This window comes from Marasmius oreades, chromosome 1 (genome assembly GCF_018924745.1).
Source record: "Marasmius oreades isolate 03SP1 chromosome 1, whole genome shotgun sequence".
NCBI classification, from domain to species: domain Eukaryota; kingdom Fungi; phylum Basidiomycota; class Agaricomycetes; order Agaricales; family Marasmiaceae; genus Marasmius; species Marasmius oreades.
In genome coordinates this window covers 3,663,146-3,678,866 of record NC_057323.1, presented here as the reverse complement: position 1 = coordinate 3,678,866, position 15,721 = coordinate 3,663,146, and the positions used below count along the sequence as shown (strand labels likewise).

The following is a 15,721-nucleotide window of genomic DNA, read 5'->3' as shown; positions in this document are numbered from 1 at the left end:
GGTCATGTGCGGCATCTTTTTCAGTGCCCAAAATATCAATCCTGCAGAGTCTTTGCATGAGATTTTACAGCTCCGGCAAAAACTACGGAATGCCAATGCTGCTCGCGGTCGGTCATGACTCTTGAGTCTTTCTTGGGCCAAGGAGCTGGGACTGACTTGACTCCTTATCCAGGTCCTGATGCGCAACGATCGTATACCGCGACTCTTCCAAAAAAGAGCGTAAGTTCGATGGATGACTCCAGGATACTGATGGAGTTTTTTGTCTCGGAGCTGCGTTTGAGGGGCGAATTACCCGTTATAGTTCAGCCCCACGAGAAAGACGGCAACTTTCTGTGTTGGAACGGAGAAGTGAGTTATGACCTTTGATGCTGCATATTTAATAAACTCTTTCCAGATCTTTGGGGGAATGGAGGTGAGCGTTGATCAGTGAATTCTCCAGATCCAACCCCTTATCCGTTCAGATATCGTCTGAGGAGAATGACGGTGTCCAAATCTTCGGTGCTCTACGCACAACACGCAGTCCAGAAGAGGTTCGCGATGTGTTTGCCTCCGTTGAAGGACCGTGAGTGAACTACACTTACCCTGGAGATCTGATTGATGGTTTTTGTAGATACGCCTTTGTGTTCTATTCAGTGAGAAATCGTCGTAACATTGTGGCTTATTCCGAACACTCAAAATACTTTCAGCACGAAACACAAAAGCTCCACTTCGCGCGAGACCCTCTCGGCCGTAGATCTCTTCTTATTCATCTTCCATCAGCTCCACAGCCGTGGTTACTCCTCGTATCCGTTTCAGCTGGAGATGATCCCGCGTATTCTTTCGAGGAGGTTTCAACGAATCATATACACGTGCTCGATATGCAGCAGCTGGGGGTGGCTGGCGATGTATGTCGTTGAATAGAACATGAACACTTTGAAAGCTAACAGGTAAAAGGTGCTATCGTTCAAGAATTGTTTGACTTCTCTACCGAGACAGTCGAATTCCAAAAAATATCCCTATGTCAGTTCCATTCTCTAGGTCAGACGATGGCTAAGACATAAAACAAGGCAGAACCAGCCAAAGTTAACCCTATCCTACCCCCGGCAGATCATCCCGTCCCCCGTATGCCATCTTTAGATACAATCCCAGAGTGGCTTGCGACACCCGTGAACCAATTAATCCTGCAGTTAGATCGAAGTGTCTACCTCCGAGTACGAGACATCCCACGAATACGGTCAGTGGCTGTATCGGTGCATGGCGACCGCAGTTCTGATCTGACCTTAGTCCTTCCAAAGATGCTAGAGTTGCTGCGCTTTTCAGCGGTGGAATTGACTCGACGATCCTCACACTCCTTGCACATAGGTAGAGTTGCTCTTGTTGATAGATCTGGCCTTATTAATCGAACGTTTATAGACACATTCCGTTGGACGAACCGATTGATCTTCTTAACGTCGCATTCGAGAATCCCTGGAAGATCAAACTCAAACCTGAAGGGAACATCGGAGGGCTATCCAAGCGAGAAAAGAAGAAAAGAACTCTGCAAAACGATACCGAATCACAAGAGGCATCTTATATGGTGCCAGACAGAGTGACCGGATTACAGGAGCTCGTGGAACTGAGACGTTTATGCCCCGGTCGAAGGTGGAATTTCGTAAGTAGTGATTGCATTAAGCGCGACATGGGACTAAGTCCAGGAAACCCAGGTAGAGATAAACGTACCCTACGAGGTTAGCTTGTTTTCCCTAAGGATCTATGCATCATTGATTCGAACACCTCAGGAATCGCAAGCTGCTCGTCCCATAATCGAAGCATTGATGTTTCCGAGCAAGACAGTTATGGACTTGGTATGCTGCCCCTTTACGCATTACATGTAATTTGACTTCGTGCGCAGAGTCTTGCCCAAGCACTCTATTTCGCTTCAAGGGGTGTCGGTTGTATAAGAGAGCACCCCGGAGCCGATCCTGCTGGTTACTCGAGCACCGCGCGTGTTCTACTGAACGGTCTTGGGTCAGATGAGTTACTGGGAGGGTATGGTCGACATCGCACTACGTTTACTCATGCGGGAGGATGGGAGTCGGTAATCAAAGAAGTGAGTCCGCGTTCCGACTCTTAAAACCTGTCATATTCAACAATTTGTACAGCTCCAGCTTGAAATAGAACGTATACCGACACGAAACCTTGGCCGAGATGACCGTGTAATATCTTCCCATGGCAAAGAGACTCGACACCCATTTCTTGATCTGAATGTAGTCTCTTTCCTGACGGGACTTCCCGTGTATATGAAGTTGGATCCGAGGCTTGAGCTCGGTGTGGGAGACAAGATGTTGTTGCGGTTAGCAGCTCACAAGCTGGGATTAGTAGAGGCTAGTAGTCGGAAAAAGAAGGCGATGCAATTCGGAAGTCAGTCCGCTAGGATGGACGGAGAGAAGCGTGGAGATTTGTTGATAGCGTGACTGTAATAGCTTGAATTCCTAGCACCTTGCTCAGTTGCGACAGTGTACAGTAAAAGGTACTGCCGAAAAGACGCGCGTGTCAAATTTGTCACCTCCACCTTGCCAGTAAACAACCATGGCGTTTGCCCAACAAGCTTCTAGGCTAATAGGTGCGCGTTCATTCTTTTCTGGAACTATTAGACTCACATATTACTCCATATCATCTTAGTTCCACTCGCGGTGGCAGCTGTTGGCATTAGGGCAAGTATCTACGATGTACCGGGTGGATATCGGGCTGTTATGTTCGACAGGTTCTCGGGTGTCAAGGACGTCGTGAGTGCTGCACTCCTCCTTCTTTGCCTAATTTACGAATGATTTTAAGGCTTCTGGAGAGGGAACACATTTTCTAGTACCTTGGCTGCAACGTGCAATTTTATACGACTGCCGCATCAAACCTAGGGTGGGCTCATAGTTCTTATCTAGTCGACCTTCCTATTGAGGACTTGTTAGAACATTTCCACTACAACTGGTTCAAAGGATCTACAAATGGTTTCCATAACTCTCCGTGTGTTATCACGCCCGGACGTCGAACACCTCTCGAAAATCTACCAAGGTCTTGGGTTGGACTACGACGAGAGGGTTCTTCCTTCTATTGGCAATGAAGTGCTGAAAAGTATCGTTGCACAATTTGATGCCGCAGAGCTGATTACCCAGCGAGAAGTGGTACGTGTCCTACCGAAATCTGATATTTACGATGACGAATTACTGGGGATTAGGTATCATCCAGAATCCGTGCGGACTTATTACAACGAGCGGGAGAATTCAACATCAAGCTCGAAGATGTTTCTATAACACATCTCACTTTTGGAAAGGTTTGTCGAACTTAGTGATTCATGGAGAGAGCTCACCTGGCACCCGCCACAGGAATTCACACAAGCCGTAGAAGCCAAGCAGATAGCTCAACAAGGTGATGGATAGTCACTAATGATCGTACTTGGAACTTATGCCTTCCAAATTCAGACGCGGAACGAGCTAAATTCATTGTTGAAAAGGTTTCCCCCGCTAATATTCCTTCCCTAGCCTTTACTGAGACTTTGTCGGCTCTCTAGGCAGAACAAGAACGTCAGGCTGCGGTCATTCGGGCTGAAGGTGAAGCTGAAGCGGCGAAAACAATATCTCAAGCACTGGAACGAGCTGGGGAGGCCTTCATCGCCTTACGAAAAATTGAAGCTAGCAAGGCTATCGCCCAGTCACTCTCTACGAATCCCAATGTGACTTATGTTCCTAGTGGAGGTAGTAATCTTCTCCTACAAGTACCCAATAAGTAGTATCTATAGTTCACTTTTATCTGTACTACGACTCGAGACCAAATCGAAGCGTCATCGTCCTTGCTGGTTGGTGGCTGTGAACGTTATCAGTGCCTGCCCATTTCTTCCCACGATTTGGTGTCTGCTCTCTACCTTGATCAGTGTTCCGTGTCTGTATCTTTTTTCCTCTTCTCTTTTCCTCTGTTTCTGTCTCTGTCTCTTTCATCCACTCTCTAACGGACTTGGCTTCCATATACTGTCTGTTATTTCCTGTCTTTCGTACGCTTTCTTCCCAGTCCAACCGTTTCGTCGCCTCACAACGTCAACCAGATCTCGTTATTCTTCATCTTCTCAATAATGAATCCCGTCGGTATGGGAAATCCTGCTGAGGCACCGGTGAGCAACTCTCATAACTTGCATATATTTTTTCTCTGATCTTTACTCCCTTCACTTTATTTTTCGTCTAATGCTAGAGACGTGCTCACCTTTATGTCGGCAATCTCAGTCCCCGTGTTACTGAGTACATGTTGACCGAAATCTTTGCTGTTGCGGGACCCGTTCAACACGTGAAAATTATTCCGGATCGCAACTACCAGCATGGAGGGTTGAATTATGGTTTCGTGGAATACATAGACATGCGTGCTGCCGAAACTGCTCTTCAAACTCTGAACGGTCGCAAAATCTTCGATACAGAGATTCGCGTCAATTGGGCCTACCAGGGCCAACAAAATAAAGAGGATACTACCGGCCATTACCACGTTTTCGTGGGCGATCTCAGCCCAGAGGTCAACGATGAAGTCCTCGCCAAAGCTTTCAGCGCTTTTGGTACCATGTCGGATGCTCGAGTCATGTGGGACATGAATTCAGGAAAGTCTCGTGGCTACGGCTTTTTGGCCTTCAGAGACAAAACGGACGCTGAGCAGGCTATCGCCACTATGAACGGCGAATGGCTCGGCTCGCGCGCCATTCGAGTAAACTGGGCCAACCAGAAAACTCAAGGAAGTCCTGCCGCTCCTCCACGTCCTGGCGGAACTGGCACTGCGCCTGCTCCCATCAACTTCCAGGGTGGTCCGTTATCGTACGAGTCGGTCGTTCAACAAACTCCTGCATACAATACTACAGTCTACGTCGGGAACCTAGTACCATACTGTACCCAAGCAGACCTCATTCCCTTGTTCCAATCAATTGGCTATCTTTCCGAAATTCGCATGCAAGCCGATAGAGGTTTCGCGTTCGTCAAACTCGATACGCACGAGCACGCAGCGATGGCCATCGTTCAACTACAAGGCCAGATGGTGCACGGAAGGCCGATCAAGTGTAGCTGGGGTAAGGATAGGGCGGATGGCGCTGTTGCATCTACACCCATAAGTCCTACTGCAGGAGCGTCGCCCTATGGAAACATGGTATGTCCCAATGTCTCATCTCGGTATTCAATAAAGACTCAAATTTTTTCTAGCCCATGTATGGAATGCCTCAGCCAAATACCTACGGTCAATACGGATTCGGCGGATATGGCGGTTTCCCTAACCAGGCCGCAGGCGCTGGTGCCTCGGCTCCTGGTGCTGCTGGGATGCCTCAGCCCGCTGCTGGGACTGGTCTTGGACTGGCCAATACTACCTCACAACCCGGTGCTGACCCCAATGTCGCCTCTGCAGGCCAAGCAGGCCAAGCCCAGTGGGCGGGAGCTGATCCCTCCTCATACTACTCGAATTACTGGGGTGGTGAGTGAAAATACTTTCTTTTCGTTTGATCTCACTAATCTAGTTTCTAGGTTATTACGGGCAACAAGCAGCTGGCCAACAGCCTGGTGGTGGCGACACTCAGATGCAAGCACCTTGAGGCATTGATACCGTTTTCTCTCCCCCAATTATATTCGTCCTCGAAATCACTTCTCGTGCTGTTTTGTCTTCCGATACTGCGTGCATCTCATTACATTCGCGAGTTATAAAAATATTGTCTGCTTCTCTTTTAACGTCTCTTTGTTCTTATCTGTCTCCCCTTTCGTCGACATTCCTGATTCTTTTCAGTTATTTTTCCCGCCTCTTCATCTCAATTCTGTCTTTCAAATGACTGCAAGCCTGTAAATTTTCCTCATCTCCCATATCAGAATTCCTCGCCGTACTCCGTCTCCTTCTACCTATATATCTGCTCAGTCTTTCAGTCCTTTTTATCGTGTTTGCCTGTATCATTTGACACAGACTCCTTTACTTTTCTGCATCAGAATACTGAAGTACCTCGTCCGACAAATGAAAGCTTGTCGATGGCATTTTTCACAAGATTAATTGACACTAGGGATATTTGAGATGAAAGAGGTATTAGTCATGCGAAGAAAGGTCACTCGTCATCCACAATTAACCATTTGGCGTCGAATCCAAGCCCTTCGTTACTGGAGATCGTCTCCCATCCTTCGTCTCCTTCGAAGCTTCGATGTTGATCACATCCCCGTTTCCCGAAACTGACGAAGTTTGAGATGCGCTGTCTCCTGTTGTGTCCCCATCTAGTGCTGCCTGTCGACGTGAGCGCATGTCCTCATAGAACTCGTTAGCTTCATTCATCTTATTCGCTTCAACCTGTTTAGCGTCTAACCAACGCTGAAGTAGTTTTGCATTATCCCTCTTGAGAGTCGCATTACGTTCTTCGATCTGTCCCAGCTCAAGCTGTAGAGTACTGATTTCGTCGTGCAAAATCTGCTTTCGCGTCAGTATATGGTTGATTGTGAATGATGCTCCACTTGCCTGGACGGTCCCATCCTTTTCCGACATAAGTTCATCATGTTGAGTCACCTTTTTCCGGAGGTTGGCAAGTTCATCTTTGGCCTTTCTCAAGGCCTCGGCGTCCACTCTGGACAATTCCTCTTTCTCTCGTAATGTTTCAGTCATCGATAGTAGCCTTTGGGTATTCTGGCCTTGGGTTTTGTATACACCAGCCAGTTCATCGCGCATAGAAGATATCTGGGACTCGAGGGATGCAATATAAGCTGCACGGACCGGGTTGTTACTGATGCTTTCCGTCAGTCCATTTTCTGCGATAACGAAGCGGTACGCACTCATCGCCAGTTCCTGCTACAAACACCGTTGAGCTGCTAGGGTTTCCCTTAACTGTGTTGACTGCTCGTAAGAGAGATCCATTACGCTCCTTGAGAAGCTTGGTTTGCTGCGCCAATCTACGATCTTGTTGAAAGTGTTCAGCGGTCCTTCTGTGGCATTTTTGCGCGAAATCCGAGAACTTACATTGTTCAATTATGGACGCAAAAGCAGACTCTCTGGCATTCCGTTCAGTGAGACGCAGACGTACGAGTTCTTGCCATGCGGGTTCTGCCATGGTTGGGTGCCAGAAGAGGCGGGAGCCGTGCGCTTATATTCCTTCCACCTGGACTACCATCATCACTCCTCGTCCCCTCTTACATTTCATTATACTCTCTCTCTAGTTCCTCAAAATGGGCCGTGTACTACTCAAGGTTCTTTCTTCACACTTAATCTACATTATTACCTCTAAGTGCTGACGTATATGACCCAGGTTATCATCCTGGGTGACAGCGGGTCTGTAGCCGTTTCAGGTCTCTGCCTAGTCGAATCTGCTTAGTTGTTGATATATTTTTTGCGGTTGTTAGTGTTGGGAAAACCTCTTTGATGAACCAGTACGTCAACAAGCGGTTTAGCAACCAGTACAAAGCCACTATTGGCGCCGACTTGTACGACCAGTTTACCCTCAATTTCACTCCGTTTTGATTGACGACCCGACTAGTTTGACGAAGGAAGTGATGGTGGATGACCGACTTGTTACTATGCAGGTGCGTGAGCAAGCCCGTTGCTAGCGAGGAGAATATTTGACGCCCCCATCAACAGCTTTGGGACACCGCGGGCCAGGAACGCTTCCAATCTCTGGGTGTCGCGTTCTACCGAGGAGCGGACTGCTGCGTACTGGTATACGACGTGAACAGTGCAAAGTCTTTCGAAACCCTCGACAGCTGGCGTGACGAATTTCTCATTCAAGCAAGCCCCCATGATCCGGAGAACTTCCCTTTCGTTGTTTTGGGAAATAAGATAGATGTAGAGGAGAACAAGAGGCAGGTATGTTGACCGCCTTCTCGGGTTCTATATGCGTTATAATATGTGGTGTAGGTGACGCAAAAGCGAGCCATGACCTGGTGCCAATCGAAAGGCAATATTCCGTATTTCGAAACCTCAGCGAAAGAAGCTATCAATGTTGAGCAAGCCTTCCAAACAGTTGCGAAGAACGCGTTGACACAGGAACAAGAAGAACAGCTGTAAGGTCTTCCTTCAAATAATGCCTGAAATATTTCCAGTAACGCCGTTCCTAGATATGTCGACTATCCCGACCCTATCCAACTCGACTCCGAGAGCTCGCAGAATTATGGTTGCAACTGTTGAGTTTTTTTGTGCGAATTGCGACGTACTCTATAGGTTATCTCATTTTCCCGGACATCCTCACTCCCTTCCTTATCTTTCTACACATATAATTCGGTGTCAATACTTCTATAATCTACTTACTTGACACACATCTTGTACTTCTCCGAGTCCTCATTCATGAACAAGATTCTTGTTATATGTAGCTTGATTGTGTTACGAGTCGGCATGACGTAGCGGTAGTGCGATGCGGCACGGATTCCACCACTTGGCTGTTAACTACCAGGACACTATGGCTGCAGTTCATCATGCACCTAATCCCCCTGTTATCCACAATTTTGCAACCACCGACGCATTAGTTGATACGTTAGCAAATTTTTTGATCAAGACGCAGAAGGATGCCATCGACAAGAAAGGCAGATTCACTATCGCCCTCTCGGGTGGCTCGTTGCCAAAGATGCTGAGAGGACTGATTGGTAACCCTGCGACCAAGTGGGACAAATGGTCAGTGTCACAGACCTCAGTAGCCCGTTGTAACGACTGACGAGATAATTGAATCACTCAGGCAAGTATTTTATGCAGATGAACGTGCCGTCCCACTCGACCATCCCGATTCCAATCACAACCTCTGCACCCAAGACCTGTTCTCCAAAGTACCCATTCCGAAGGATCACGTTCACACTATCGACGTTTCTCTCCTGGATGACCTTGAAGAACTCTCCGATGCGTACGAAAAGGAACTGATTCGTGAATTCGCTCAAAAAGACGCAGCCAGGTTCCCAGTGTTTGATTTGATTTTACTGGGTATGGGACCAGACGGGCATACTTGCTCATTATTTCCTGGACACGAATTGCTGGCGGAAGAAGACCGATGGGTCGCGTACCTGGAGGATTCTCCCAAGCCTCCACCTAAGAGGATCACTCTTACCTACCCGGTTATCAACCACGCCGCAAAAGTTATATTTGTTGCCACAGGAGAGGGGAAGGCGGAGGTTTTAAGCAAAGTTTTGGATCGCCCTGAGGAAGGATTGCCTGCTTCACGGGTAAAGCCTGCCTTCCCTGGCCAGGTCTACTGGTTCATCGACGCCCCGGCAGCGGCTAAGCTTCAGCAGCAACCTTCTCCAGTGAACCTCTGATGATAGAGAAAGCGGAAAAGCTGAAGAAGTAAAGACCCTGTACCACTTTGCTAATGTGCTACGAAACCGTTGTATTTACTGTGTACTTCCATTTTCGTTCTTCCTTGTTCTTTATGAGATAAATATCACATTATATTCGGTACTGCCTGAGTTTTGGAATTACTCGGAAACCACAACACTCCAATCGCTAGGTATTGCGCCGGTTTGTCTTCCTACTAATTCTGTCCAGATTGGCCGAGAGATGGGTCCCATTCCATCCTTTCCTGTGGGGATGTGCAGGTCTTCGCCTAGATAGCCAATCCTATTTACCGGGCTGATCACAGCAGCTGTACCTGCACCAAATAGTTCAACTAATCTGTTGGCTTTGGAGGCCTCTTTGATCTCATTCATCGAGATCTGTCGTTCCGAAACGACGAGGTCTTCGGGGAGATTGGGAAGTCGTTTGACGCCGGCAGCATGTTCACGGGCTAGAGTGAGTACGGAATCTCGAGTGACTCCTGGTAGAATCATGCCATCGAGAGGAGGGGTAACCAATTCGTGCGCTGGAATATCAAAAGCGTATTAAAGAAACAGCTAGAAGTCAGAGCCAATTCTCACCTCCGTCGTCCTTTCTCAACACGACGAACATGTTCATCGTGCCAACCTTAAACGATTTTAGCGCACGTAGCCACAAGTCGGGTTTAGAGGTTCAGCGAGTACCCACCTCCGTAAGATAGTGTTCCGAGCCATGCAGCCAGAGATTTTGTGCATATCCCGCTTTCGCAGCTTGTTTTTGAGGGAGAACGCCAGGTGCATAATTAACACCGAGCTTGTAAGCGCCAGTACCTTTGAGGAAATGAAGGCAATTTTATTGAGAATAAGGCAGACAAACTCACCGCCAGGAGCAGCACGAATATATTCTGTCGTTCCGTAGAGTGCAATAGGCTTGAATCCGTTAGGGTAATATGGCCCGACTGGGCTACAGATGACGAATAGGAGGGCTTCGGTAGGGGGGGCTACTCCGATAAATCTCTGTGTTCCGACTGTCCTGAAGCTGAGCGTTTTTATTATTGAAGACAGCGACAGTAACTCAACTGAGCGTGGGACGAATGTACAAGCTGTGGCCGGGTTCCTGAGGTATCCAGTGTCTGTCGAGACGAATGAGTTCCTTGATAAGCTCGAGCAGAGCATCACCATGGAATGTCTATGCGAGTCAAGTGGGTATGGAGTATTTAAGAAAGGAATTGCGGAAACATACTGGTAATGCTATCCGCTTTGCGCTATTGTTCATTCTCTTCATGTTCATATCTGGACGAAACAAGGTGACCTTGCCACCATCGTCTCGATAAGCTTTCATTCCCTCGAACAAGGTTTGTGCATAGTGTAAAACAGTAGTGCTCGGATCAAGTTGTAGAGGGCCGTCTGTACAATAAGAACATCGGTGAGATGATGGGCGCGACTGTAATAACTAACATACATGGCTTGATGTTTGGCTGACCCCATCCATTGACTGCATCCCAATGTATTGCGAGCATGTGGTCGGTCTAGATTGAATAGAATTTCACGTTTTCAATTCGAGGAGAGCAACAGGGCAACGCACGAATGTACGGCCAAAAACCAAAGTTTTAGAGGACGGTGGGGGAGTAGGATTCTGGTTCTTTGAGATTACGAGCCTGCCGGGCTAATTGAGACGGGTAGAGAGCACATCAGAGTTCCCCCTCGAATACGAATAGCTGAAGAAAAACACGCCTGAATATCGGGTAAAGCGACAATCTCTCCCGTCATTGGGTCTAACGACGGCGACTGCCCCAAAGGTAGCGTACTCCGAAAGCGAGTTGTAGATGCAGTCAATAGAATGTTTGCATGTCTGAAGCTTGCTTGTGACCGTGAGCGTAAGAGAGGTAGTTGGGTTGTGATAGGCATAACAAGTGGTAGGATCCAAGATCCGGACGTTCAAGTGTTTGAGGACCTCGGGAGTGCTTTAGCCAGGGTTTAGCGCAAAAGTGAAGTGCGCCAAGCGGGTCACCGGCCCGAGACGTACCACTGACTTTAATTTATGTACACGACGCGCGCCTGCTTGAGCTATTTAAGTACTAACGATGACTATAATATTGGCTATACAATGGTTCGAATTGCCAGTTACACGACATGGGACAAATATATATAAAAACGAACAAGAGGTACATAATGTAAGGACGTATGTCATTTCAAAAGAAACTGTACATGGTGACTTTTAAGGAAACATAGGATACAGCCTAAATCAGGTTGGTTGGAGAGGATGTAATGGAGTAATTGCGATTTGAAAGTGCTACCGTGACCTTTGGGGCACAGAAGACGAGAGTTTGATGGATAGAATACACTGATATAAGAAAAGCTTCGATAACGATACAAATCATGGGTGCTGGACAAGCTTTGAAAGATCCTCCCTCGCTCCCAAAAGCACGTCCTGAAAATGGTCAGAGATAAATCGAGGAAACATTAAGATAGCACGCACAGTAACCATCGCCTGCCGGTTTTCGTCTCTCATCTCTCTCCACCTGCTCTCGTACTCCCCTAACAGACCCTCATAATCTTCCCTCGGGCTAGCCCTTATCAGCGCACGCAAAACAAACACCCCTGCAACCCACTCGACCTCATCGTCTTGCCATACGGCATCCCTCGCCATGACCTCTGAGATCTCAAACCTCACACCCAAATCAATAGATGCCGCATGTATTCTGGCCCAATTGATATAATGTTTCTTCCTCTGTCGATCGAGAGATATACGGTTCATCTCTTCTGAAAACGTTGAAGGCGAAGGCGGCGAGGGGACCCAAATAGAATTTCTTCGAATCTGGATGGAAAGAGCGGACGTGGCAGCTAATGGACCGCTGATGCCTGCATGGATGATATCTGGTGTGAAGTAGGAGGAAGCATCGAGGAATAAGCGAATGAATGCGTGTGGTGGGTTGTCTTGGATCGCATCAAAGAGGGTTTGAATGACAGGGTTTAAAGGGAGTTTTGAGTGCGGGCTGGAGTGGACGAAGGAACGAATGATGTTTGCCAGTGTGGGAGGGTCAACACGTTGTATAAAGGCGTCTCTGAGGGTCGGTGGGAGTGCTGTTAGCGGTGGAAGGGGTAGCGGATGTGGTACCGAAGGTGCACTAGTAGTCACCGAAGCTGGTGGAGATGGCCAGGTTGTTGCCGCGGTCGATGTGCTCTTTGGCCTCCCTTCCAACTTTCTCCTGTTTCTGCCCACAGTGTTCTTGAACCAATTGTAGATCTGCTCTCGAAAGCGGGCATCAGGTTCTTCCACTCCAGTGAACTCTGCCGGGAATCCAAATCGTCCGATAAACTCTTCAGCTCTTTCCAGCGCAAACTTCTTTGCGTCACCGCGTACATTTCCTTGCGTCCGTCGTTCGAATTCACCTAGATGACTTCTTAAGAAGGCAAGTTGTTGGTCCGTGTAGGCTTTTGGTAGTCGTGATTTCTGCGGGGTAGACATGATGGCACAGCTCAGTGGAGTCTCAATACGGTAGGTGGCTCTCACGCTCGAGCCACTGAATTGTGCCTTGAAGCTTAAAGAGGGCGTGCCATTTGATTCCTCATTGGACTTGGGATGCCTCCATCTTTCCATTCACAACGATCCCATTCAGCGTCTGCGAAACAAACTCAACCACGTGTCTCCCTCACTAATCGCCTGATTTTTCCTAATGTTCCCAACTCACCATCTTTTCCTTCCTTGTTTTGTTCTCCTACTCCTCCAGAACTAACCGCGGAGGTATACGACTTCATTGCTCTCGCCCTGCGTGCATTTATACTTCCTTGGTGGTCCAAAATAACCAGATACGATAAAGAATTTCTTCCGCAAATAAATCAGATAATTACACACGCCTTTCGGTCCCTCGAAGCTCGAATCCTTTCACAATCTTTTCAAGAAGAGTTACCTGGTCTTCTGTTTCAGGACATCCCTATCTTAGTTACGCAACACTACAAGGACTTTCGCAATGCACAATCCAAAGTCACTTCGTCCTATGCCTCTGGAGGAAATCTTTCTCTTTCCACTTTGTTTCACCAGCTGCAACCGCATATAGGTGTGGATGGAGAGGGCAAGGTTAACTACGAATACATCAGGCAGGTTATCGATTATGTCTTGAGGGATTGCCTTCCAGAAGATGATTACAACCCAGAGTCTGAAAGGTGCGTCAGGTTACTTTTCCCCCGACCGAGTCTGATTCTCTTTCAGGTTCATTGTCAGGGAAATCGTGGTGAAAATAGTTGCGGAGGACGTCCTACCTAAAGTGACTCAACCTTGGTTTATTTACAAGGTCATATTGGACCTATTGGATGAAAATGTGCTTGTTATTATCTACTATTCCCGGCGTTGAGTTCACTCACTCATTCGCTTGAATGGTTCCAGCACTCGGTCACTCCACCTTCGACTATGTCCCAAGTTACGCAGTCTCATAGTGAAGCCAAACCTTCCAATGATCCTTCGAATACCGCACCAGCTCCTTCTGGTTCTCCCTTCTCTTCTCTTCTCATTCTCTTCCTTTCAACCATCCAGTCCATCTCAGGGGCTTGCTTAGCCCTCGTCCATGCTTACAAACAACTCGTTCTAATTATCAAGGAGGTGAACACAAGCTCTAAGAATGCCAGCCGAATGACAAAACCCAATATCCTAGGGAGGCAAGAGACCGGAAGGTCGTCAGAAACAAAGAGGAAGAGGGCCAGTCCTACCAGTCCCGTTCTGCTTCGCCGCACAAGGACTTACGAATCACAGAGGATGTCAGGTTCTGCGTTAGGAACTCCTCCGCCATCGATAGATCTCATATCCATCTCGAGAGTTTCCTCTGTATCCTCTTCAGATCCGTCTACTTCTTCAGCCTTCCCCCAACCACCCCCTCATCCACTGAAAAGTGGTACGAATGGAGTAAACGATGCACGGACGTCCAAGTTCAGAATGCCTAGTCATTTTCACCCACCTCTCACACTTTTATCAGAAATATTCACTCTTTACGAACGACATGCGAGTCGGACGATTGTCGGAACAGCAGAAATGTTGATCGGGGCACTAAATACAGAGGGTTTTGTTGACCGGTTAGTTTGATTATCACGAAAGGTCAGCAAGACGAGTAGTTCACGATCATTTTTTCTTGTAGCTTGTTACCCCACCTCCTTAACCGTCATATATCAAATCCGGGAACACTGCTAAGTATCGTCCGCAGTGCCAAACAAACACTTTTCCCGAATGGATATCCTCAACCCGCACCACCGGATCCCAGTCCTGAAGAGACTGCCGAGATGCGTCAACGCATTATCACCTTTTTCAATCGACCGAATGGCAAGGGCGGTAGACGGTATAGTAAGGCAACCATGACTATGATACAACTGTTGTTGGGCAGTGACCCGGACGAAACAATGGAACTCGCTTTGGAACCCCTTGGGAGCCAGGAGTGTAATGCTCACTTGGTCATGGTCCTTGTGGATAGAGTTGTTTGTGAGGTTTGGCCTGAGCTGGCTGAGGGGTAGTCGCGGGAGTGCATGGATCAGTTAACGATTTATTATGATTGAAAGATGACTTGTAAGATTGGTTATACGATATGGATTCATTAATGGCTTTCGACATGCCCAACGCATAATGGTCGAAATTCTAGTTCTGCCTTCGCCTTCTCGTGATTGTTTTCGATCGGTGATTAGATACATTACACACCTTGAATCACATACGTTGTATTCGGTAGTGTAATCACAAGACCACTGACCCTTGCAAGACGCTTGCTCCGATATCATACATTCCGTTGTAGTAACCAACTACACTTTATGTCTATTTTTTGTCATTTACGGTAGATCTCCATTATACTCATCCTGTCCTCAATACCAAGTGAACCCCACTGTCCGAGCTGATAACATCGCTCATCTCTCCTACTTCAAGGCCGTAGGCCGCATCCTCAAATGGCTTCTGCATCTGACCTCGTTCAAACCAACCTAAATCTCCACCTTTCTCATGAGACGAACAGTCTGAGTGAATCTTGGCTAGTTCTGCAAATTTCTCGGGAGATCCTGCAATTTGAGCTTGATAGGATATGAGGATAGAAATGGCTTCCTCCTTCGACCGGGTAATTTCAGACTGATTTATTCATCATAAAATCAGAAATACGGATTACTGGGAAGGTAATTAAAGGGCATACCTCCTTCCAGCTGCTTGGTCTTCGGCTACCCCGATGCTTAACCAATAGATGACTGGCTCTAACTTGATCTGCCTTCGCGGGAAGGTTGTTACCGCTCTGCTTTAGGAATTGTGCACCAGGAAGTGCTTTAATTTCTTCGGGGGAGAGCTCGGATGGGGCATCCCAAGTTGATTGTTGGGTGCCAGTGTTGAAGTAGTAAGGAACCCCGCGAGAATTGGACATACGAACTTCCCACTGATAGGATGTGAGATTCTGCAGAATGAAGAAGAAAATGGGAGACTTACGCTCATGGTTCTAGTTCGATGCAAGGAGCTCGATGATGGAAGTCGATGACCAAAGTTCGGACCGGCATGC

General features: G+C 47.6%; 10 protein-coding genes across 11 annotated transcripts; 6 read left to right on the top strand and 4 right to left on the bottom strand.

Annotated features, from left to right (window-relative positions):
• Positions 1-4: 4 nt before the first annotated feature.
• E1B28_001286 (uncharacterized protein) lies at positions 5-2,432 on the top strand (the record flags this gene model as incomplete). The annotated part of the gene is made up of 13 exons (XM_043147200.1): positions 5-107; positions 173-348; positions 395-412; positions 462-562; positions 611-632; positions 687-884; positions 934-999; positions 1,047-1,213; positions 1,264-1,341; positions 1,393-1,637; positions 1,687-1,823; positions 1,871-2,068; positions 2,121-2,432. 13 exons carry the CDS (start codon positions 5-7, stop codon positions 2,430-2,432), a joined length of 1,821 nt encoding a protein of 606 aa, XP_043015905.1.
• Positions 2,433-2,547: 115 nt separating this feature from the next.
• PHB1 (Prohibitin-1, subunit of the prohibitin complex (Phb1p-Phb2p)) lies at positions 2,548-3,739 on the top strand (the record flags this gene model as incomplete). Its single annotated transcript, XM_043147199.1, has 8 exons — positions 2,548-2,581; positions 2,641-2,744; positions 2,794-2,871; positions 2,922-3,134; positions 3,188-3,283; positions 3,336-3,378; positions 3,432-3,463; positions 3,521-3,739. 8 exons carry the CDS (start codon positions 2,548-2,550, stop codon positions 3,737-3,739), a joined length of 819 nt encoding a protein of 272 aa, XP_043015904.1.
• Positions 3,740-4,075: 336 nt separating this feature from the next.
• Positions 4,076-5,557, top strand: E1B28_001284 (uncharacterized protein; the record flags this gene model as incomplete). The annotated part of the gene is made up of 4 exons (XM_043147198.1): positions 4,076-4,114; positions 4,192-5,121; positions 5,175-5,439; positions 5,490-5,557. 4 exons carry the CDS (start codon positions 4,076-4,078, stop codon positions 5,555-5,557), a joined length of 1,302 nt encoding a protein of 433 aa, XP_043015903.1.
• A 406-nt stretch (positions 5,558-5,963) lies between these two features.
• Positions 5,964-7,108, bottom strand: E1B28_001283 (uncharacterized protein). Its single transcript, XM_043147197.1, has 4 exons — positions 6,949-7,108; positions 6,765-6,888; positions 6,454-6,715; positions 5,964-6,405 (listed from the first exon to the last, which is right to left on the bottom strand). The coding sequence occupies exons 1-4, from the start codon at positions 7,037-7,039 to the stop codon at positions 6,070-6,072; spliced, it is 813 nt and encodes a 270-aa protein (XP_043015902.1). The 5' UTR covers positions 7,040-7,108; the 3' UTR covers positions 5,964-6,069.
• E1B28_001282 (uncharacterized protein) lies at positions 7,086-8,290 on the top strand. The gene is made up of 5 exons (XM_043147196.1): positions 7,086-7,409; positions 7,463-7,508; positions 7,564-7,788; positions 7,840-7,985; positions 8,040-8,290. The coding sequence occupies exons 1-5, from the start codon at positions 7,348-7,350 to the stop codon at positions 8,107-8,109; spliced, it is 549 nt and encodes a 182-aa protein (XP_043015901.1). The 5' UTR covers positions 7,086-7,347; the 3' UTR covers positions 8,110-8,290.
• An 87-nt stretch (positions 8,291-8,377) lies between these two features.
• E1B28_001281 (uncharacterized protein) lies at positions 8,378-9,221 on the top strand (the record flags this gene model as incomplete). Its single annotated transcript, XM_043147195.1, has 2 exons — positions 8,378-8,589; positions 8,651-9,221. 2 exons carry the CDS (start codon positions 8,378-8,380, stop codon positions 9,219-9,221), a joined length of 783 nt encoding a protein of 260 aa, XP_043015900.1.
• A 134-nt stretch (positions 9,222-9,355) lies between these two features.
• E1B28_001280 (uncharacterized protein) lies at positions 9,356-11,224 on the bottom strand. 2 transcript variants are annotated; one of them, XM_043147193.1, is made up of 9 exons: positions 10,950-11,224; positions 10,801-10,881; positions 10,678-10,744; positions 10,459-10,622; positions 10,296-10,404; positions 10,097-10,243; positions 9,925-10,046; positions 9,819-9,864; positions 9,356-9,763 (listed from the first exon to the last, which is right to left on the bottom strand). In XM_043147193.1, the coding sequence occupies exons 1-9, from the start codon at positions 11,121-11,123 to the stop codon at positions 9,381-9,383; spliced, it is 1,293 nt and encodes a 430-aa protein (XP_043015898.1). In that variant the 5' UTR covers positions 11,124-11,224; the 3' UTR covers positions 9,356-9,380. The 2 variants fall into 2 exon arrangements, with proteins under 2 accessions (XP_043015898.1, XP_043015899.1); XM_043147194.1 differs by having other exon boundaries at positions 9,357-9,763; positions 10,801-11,224.
• Positions 11,225-11,312: 88 nt separating this feature from the next.
• On the bottom strand, positions 11,313-12,704 carry E1B28_001279 (uncharacterized protein). The gene is made up of 2 exons (XM_043147192.1): positions 11,695-12,704; positions 11,313-11,646 (listed from the first exon to the last, which is right to left on the bottom strand). The coding sequence occupies exons 1-2, from the start codon at positions 12,682-12,684 to the stop codon at positions 11,593-11,595; spliced, it is 1,044 nt and encodes a 347-aa protein (XP_043015897.1). The 5' UTR covers positions 12,685-12,704; the 3' UTR covers positions 11,313-11,592.
• On the top strand, positions 12,696-14,843 carry E1B28_001278 (uncharacterized protein). Its single transcript, XM_043147191.1, has 4 exons — positions 12,696-13,379; positions 13,426-13,534; positions 13,600-14,279; positions 14,342-14,843. Exons 1-4 carry the CDS (start codon positions 12,799-12,801, stop codon positions 14,709-14,711), a joined length of 1,740 nt encoding a protein of 579 aa, XP_043015896.1. The 5' UTR covers positions 12,696-12,798; the 3' UTR covers positions 14,712-14,843.
• A 98-nt stretch (positions 14,844-14,941) lies between these two features.
• On the bottom strand, positions 14,942-15,714 carry E1B28_001277 (uncharacterized protein). Its single transcript, XM_043147190.1, has 3 exons — positions 15,652-15,714; positions 15,368-15,601; positions 14,942-15,306 (listed from the first exon to the last, which is right to left on the bottom strand). The coding sequence occupies exons 1-3, from the start codon at positions 15,655-15,657 to the stop codon at positions 15,040-15,042; spliced, it is 507 nt and encodes a 168-aa protein (XP_043015895.1). The 5' UTR covers positions 15,658-15,714; the 3' UTR covers positions 14,942-15,039.
• Between the last annotated feature and the right edge of the window lie 7 nt (positions 15,715-15,721).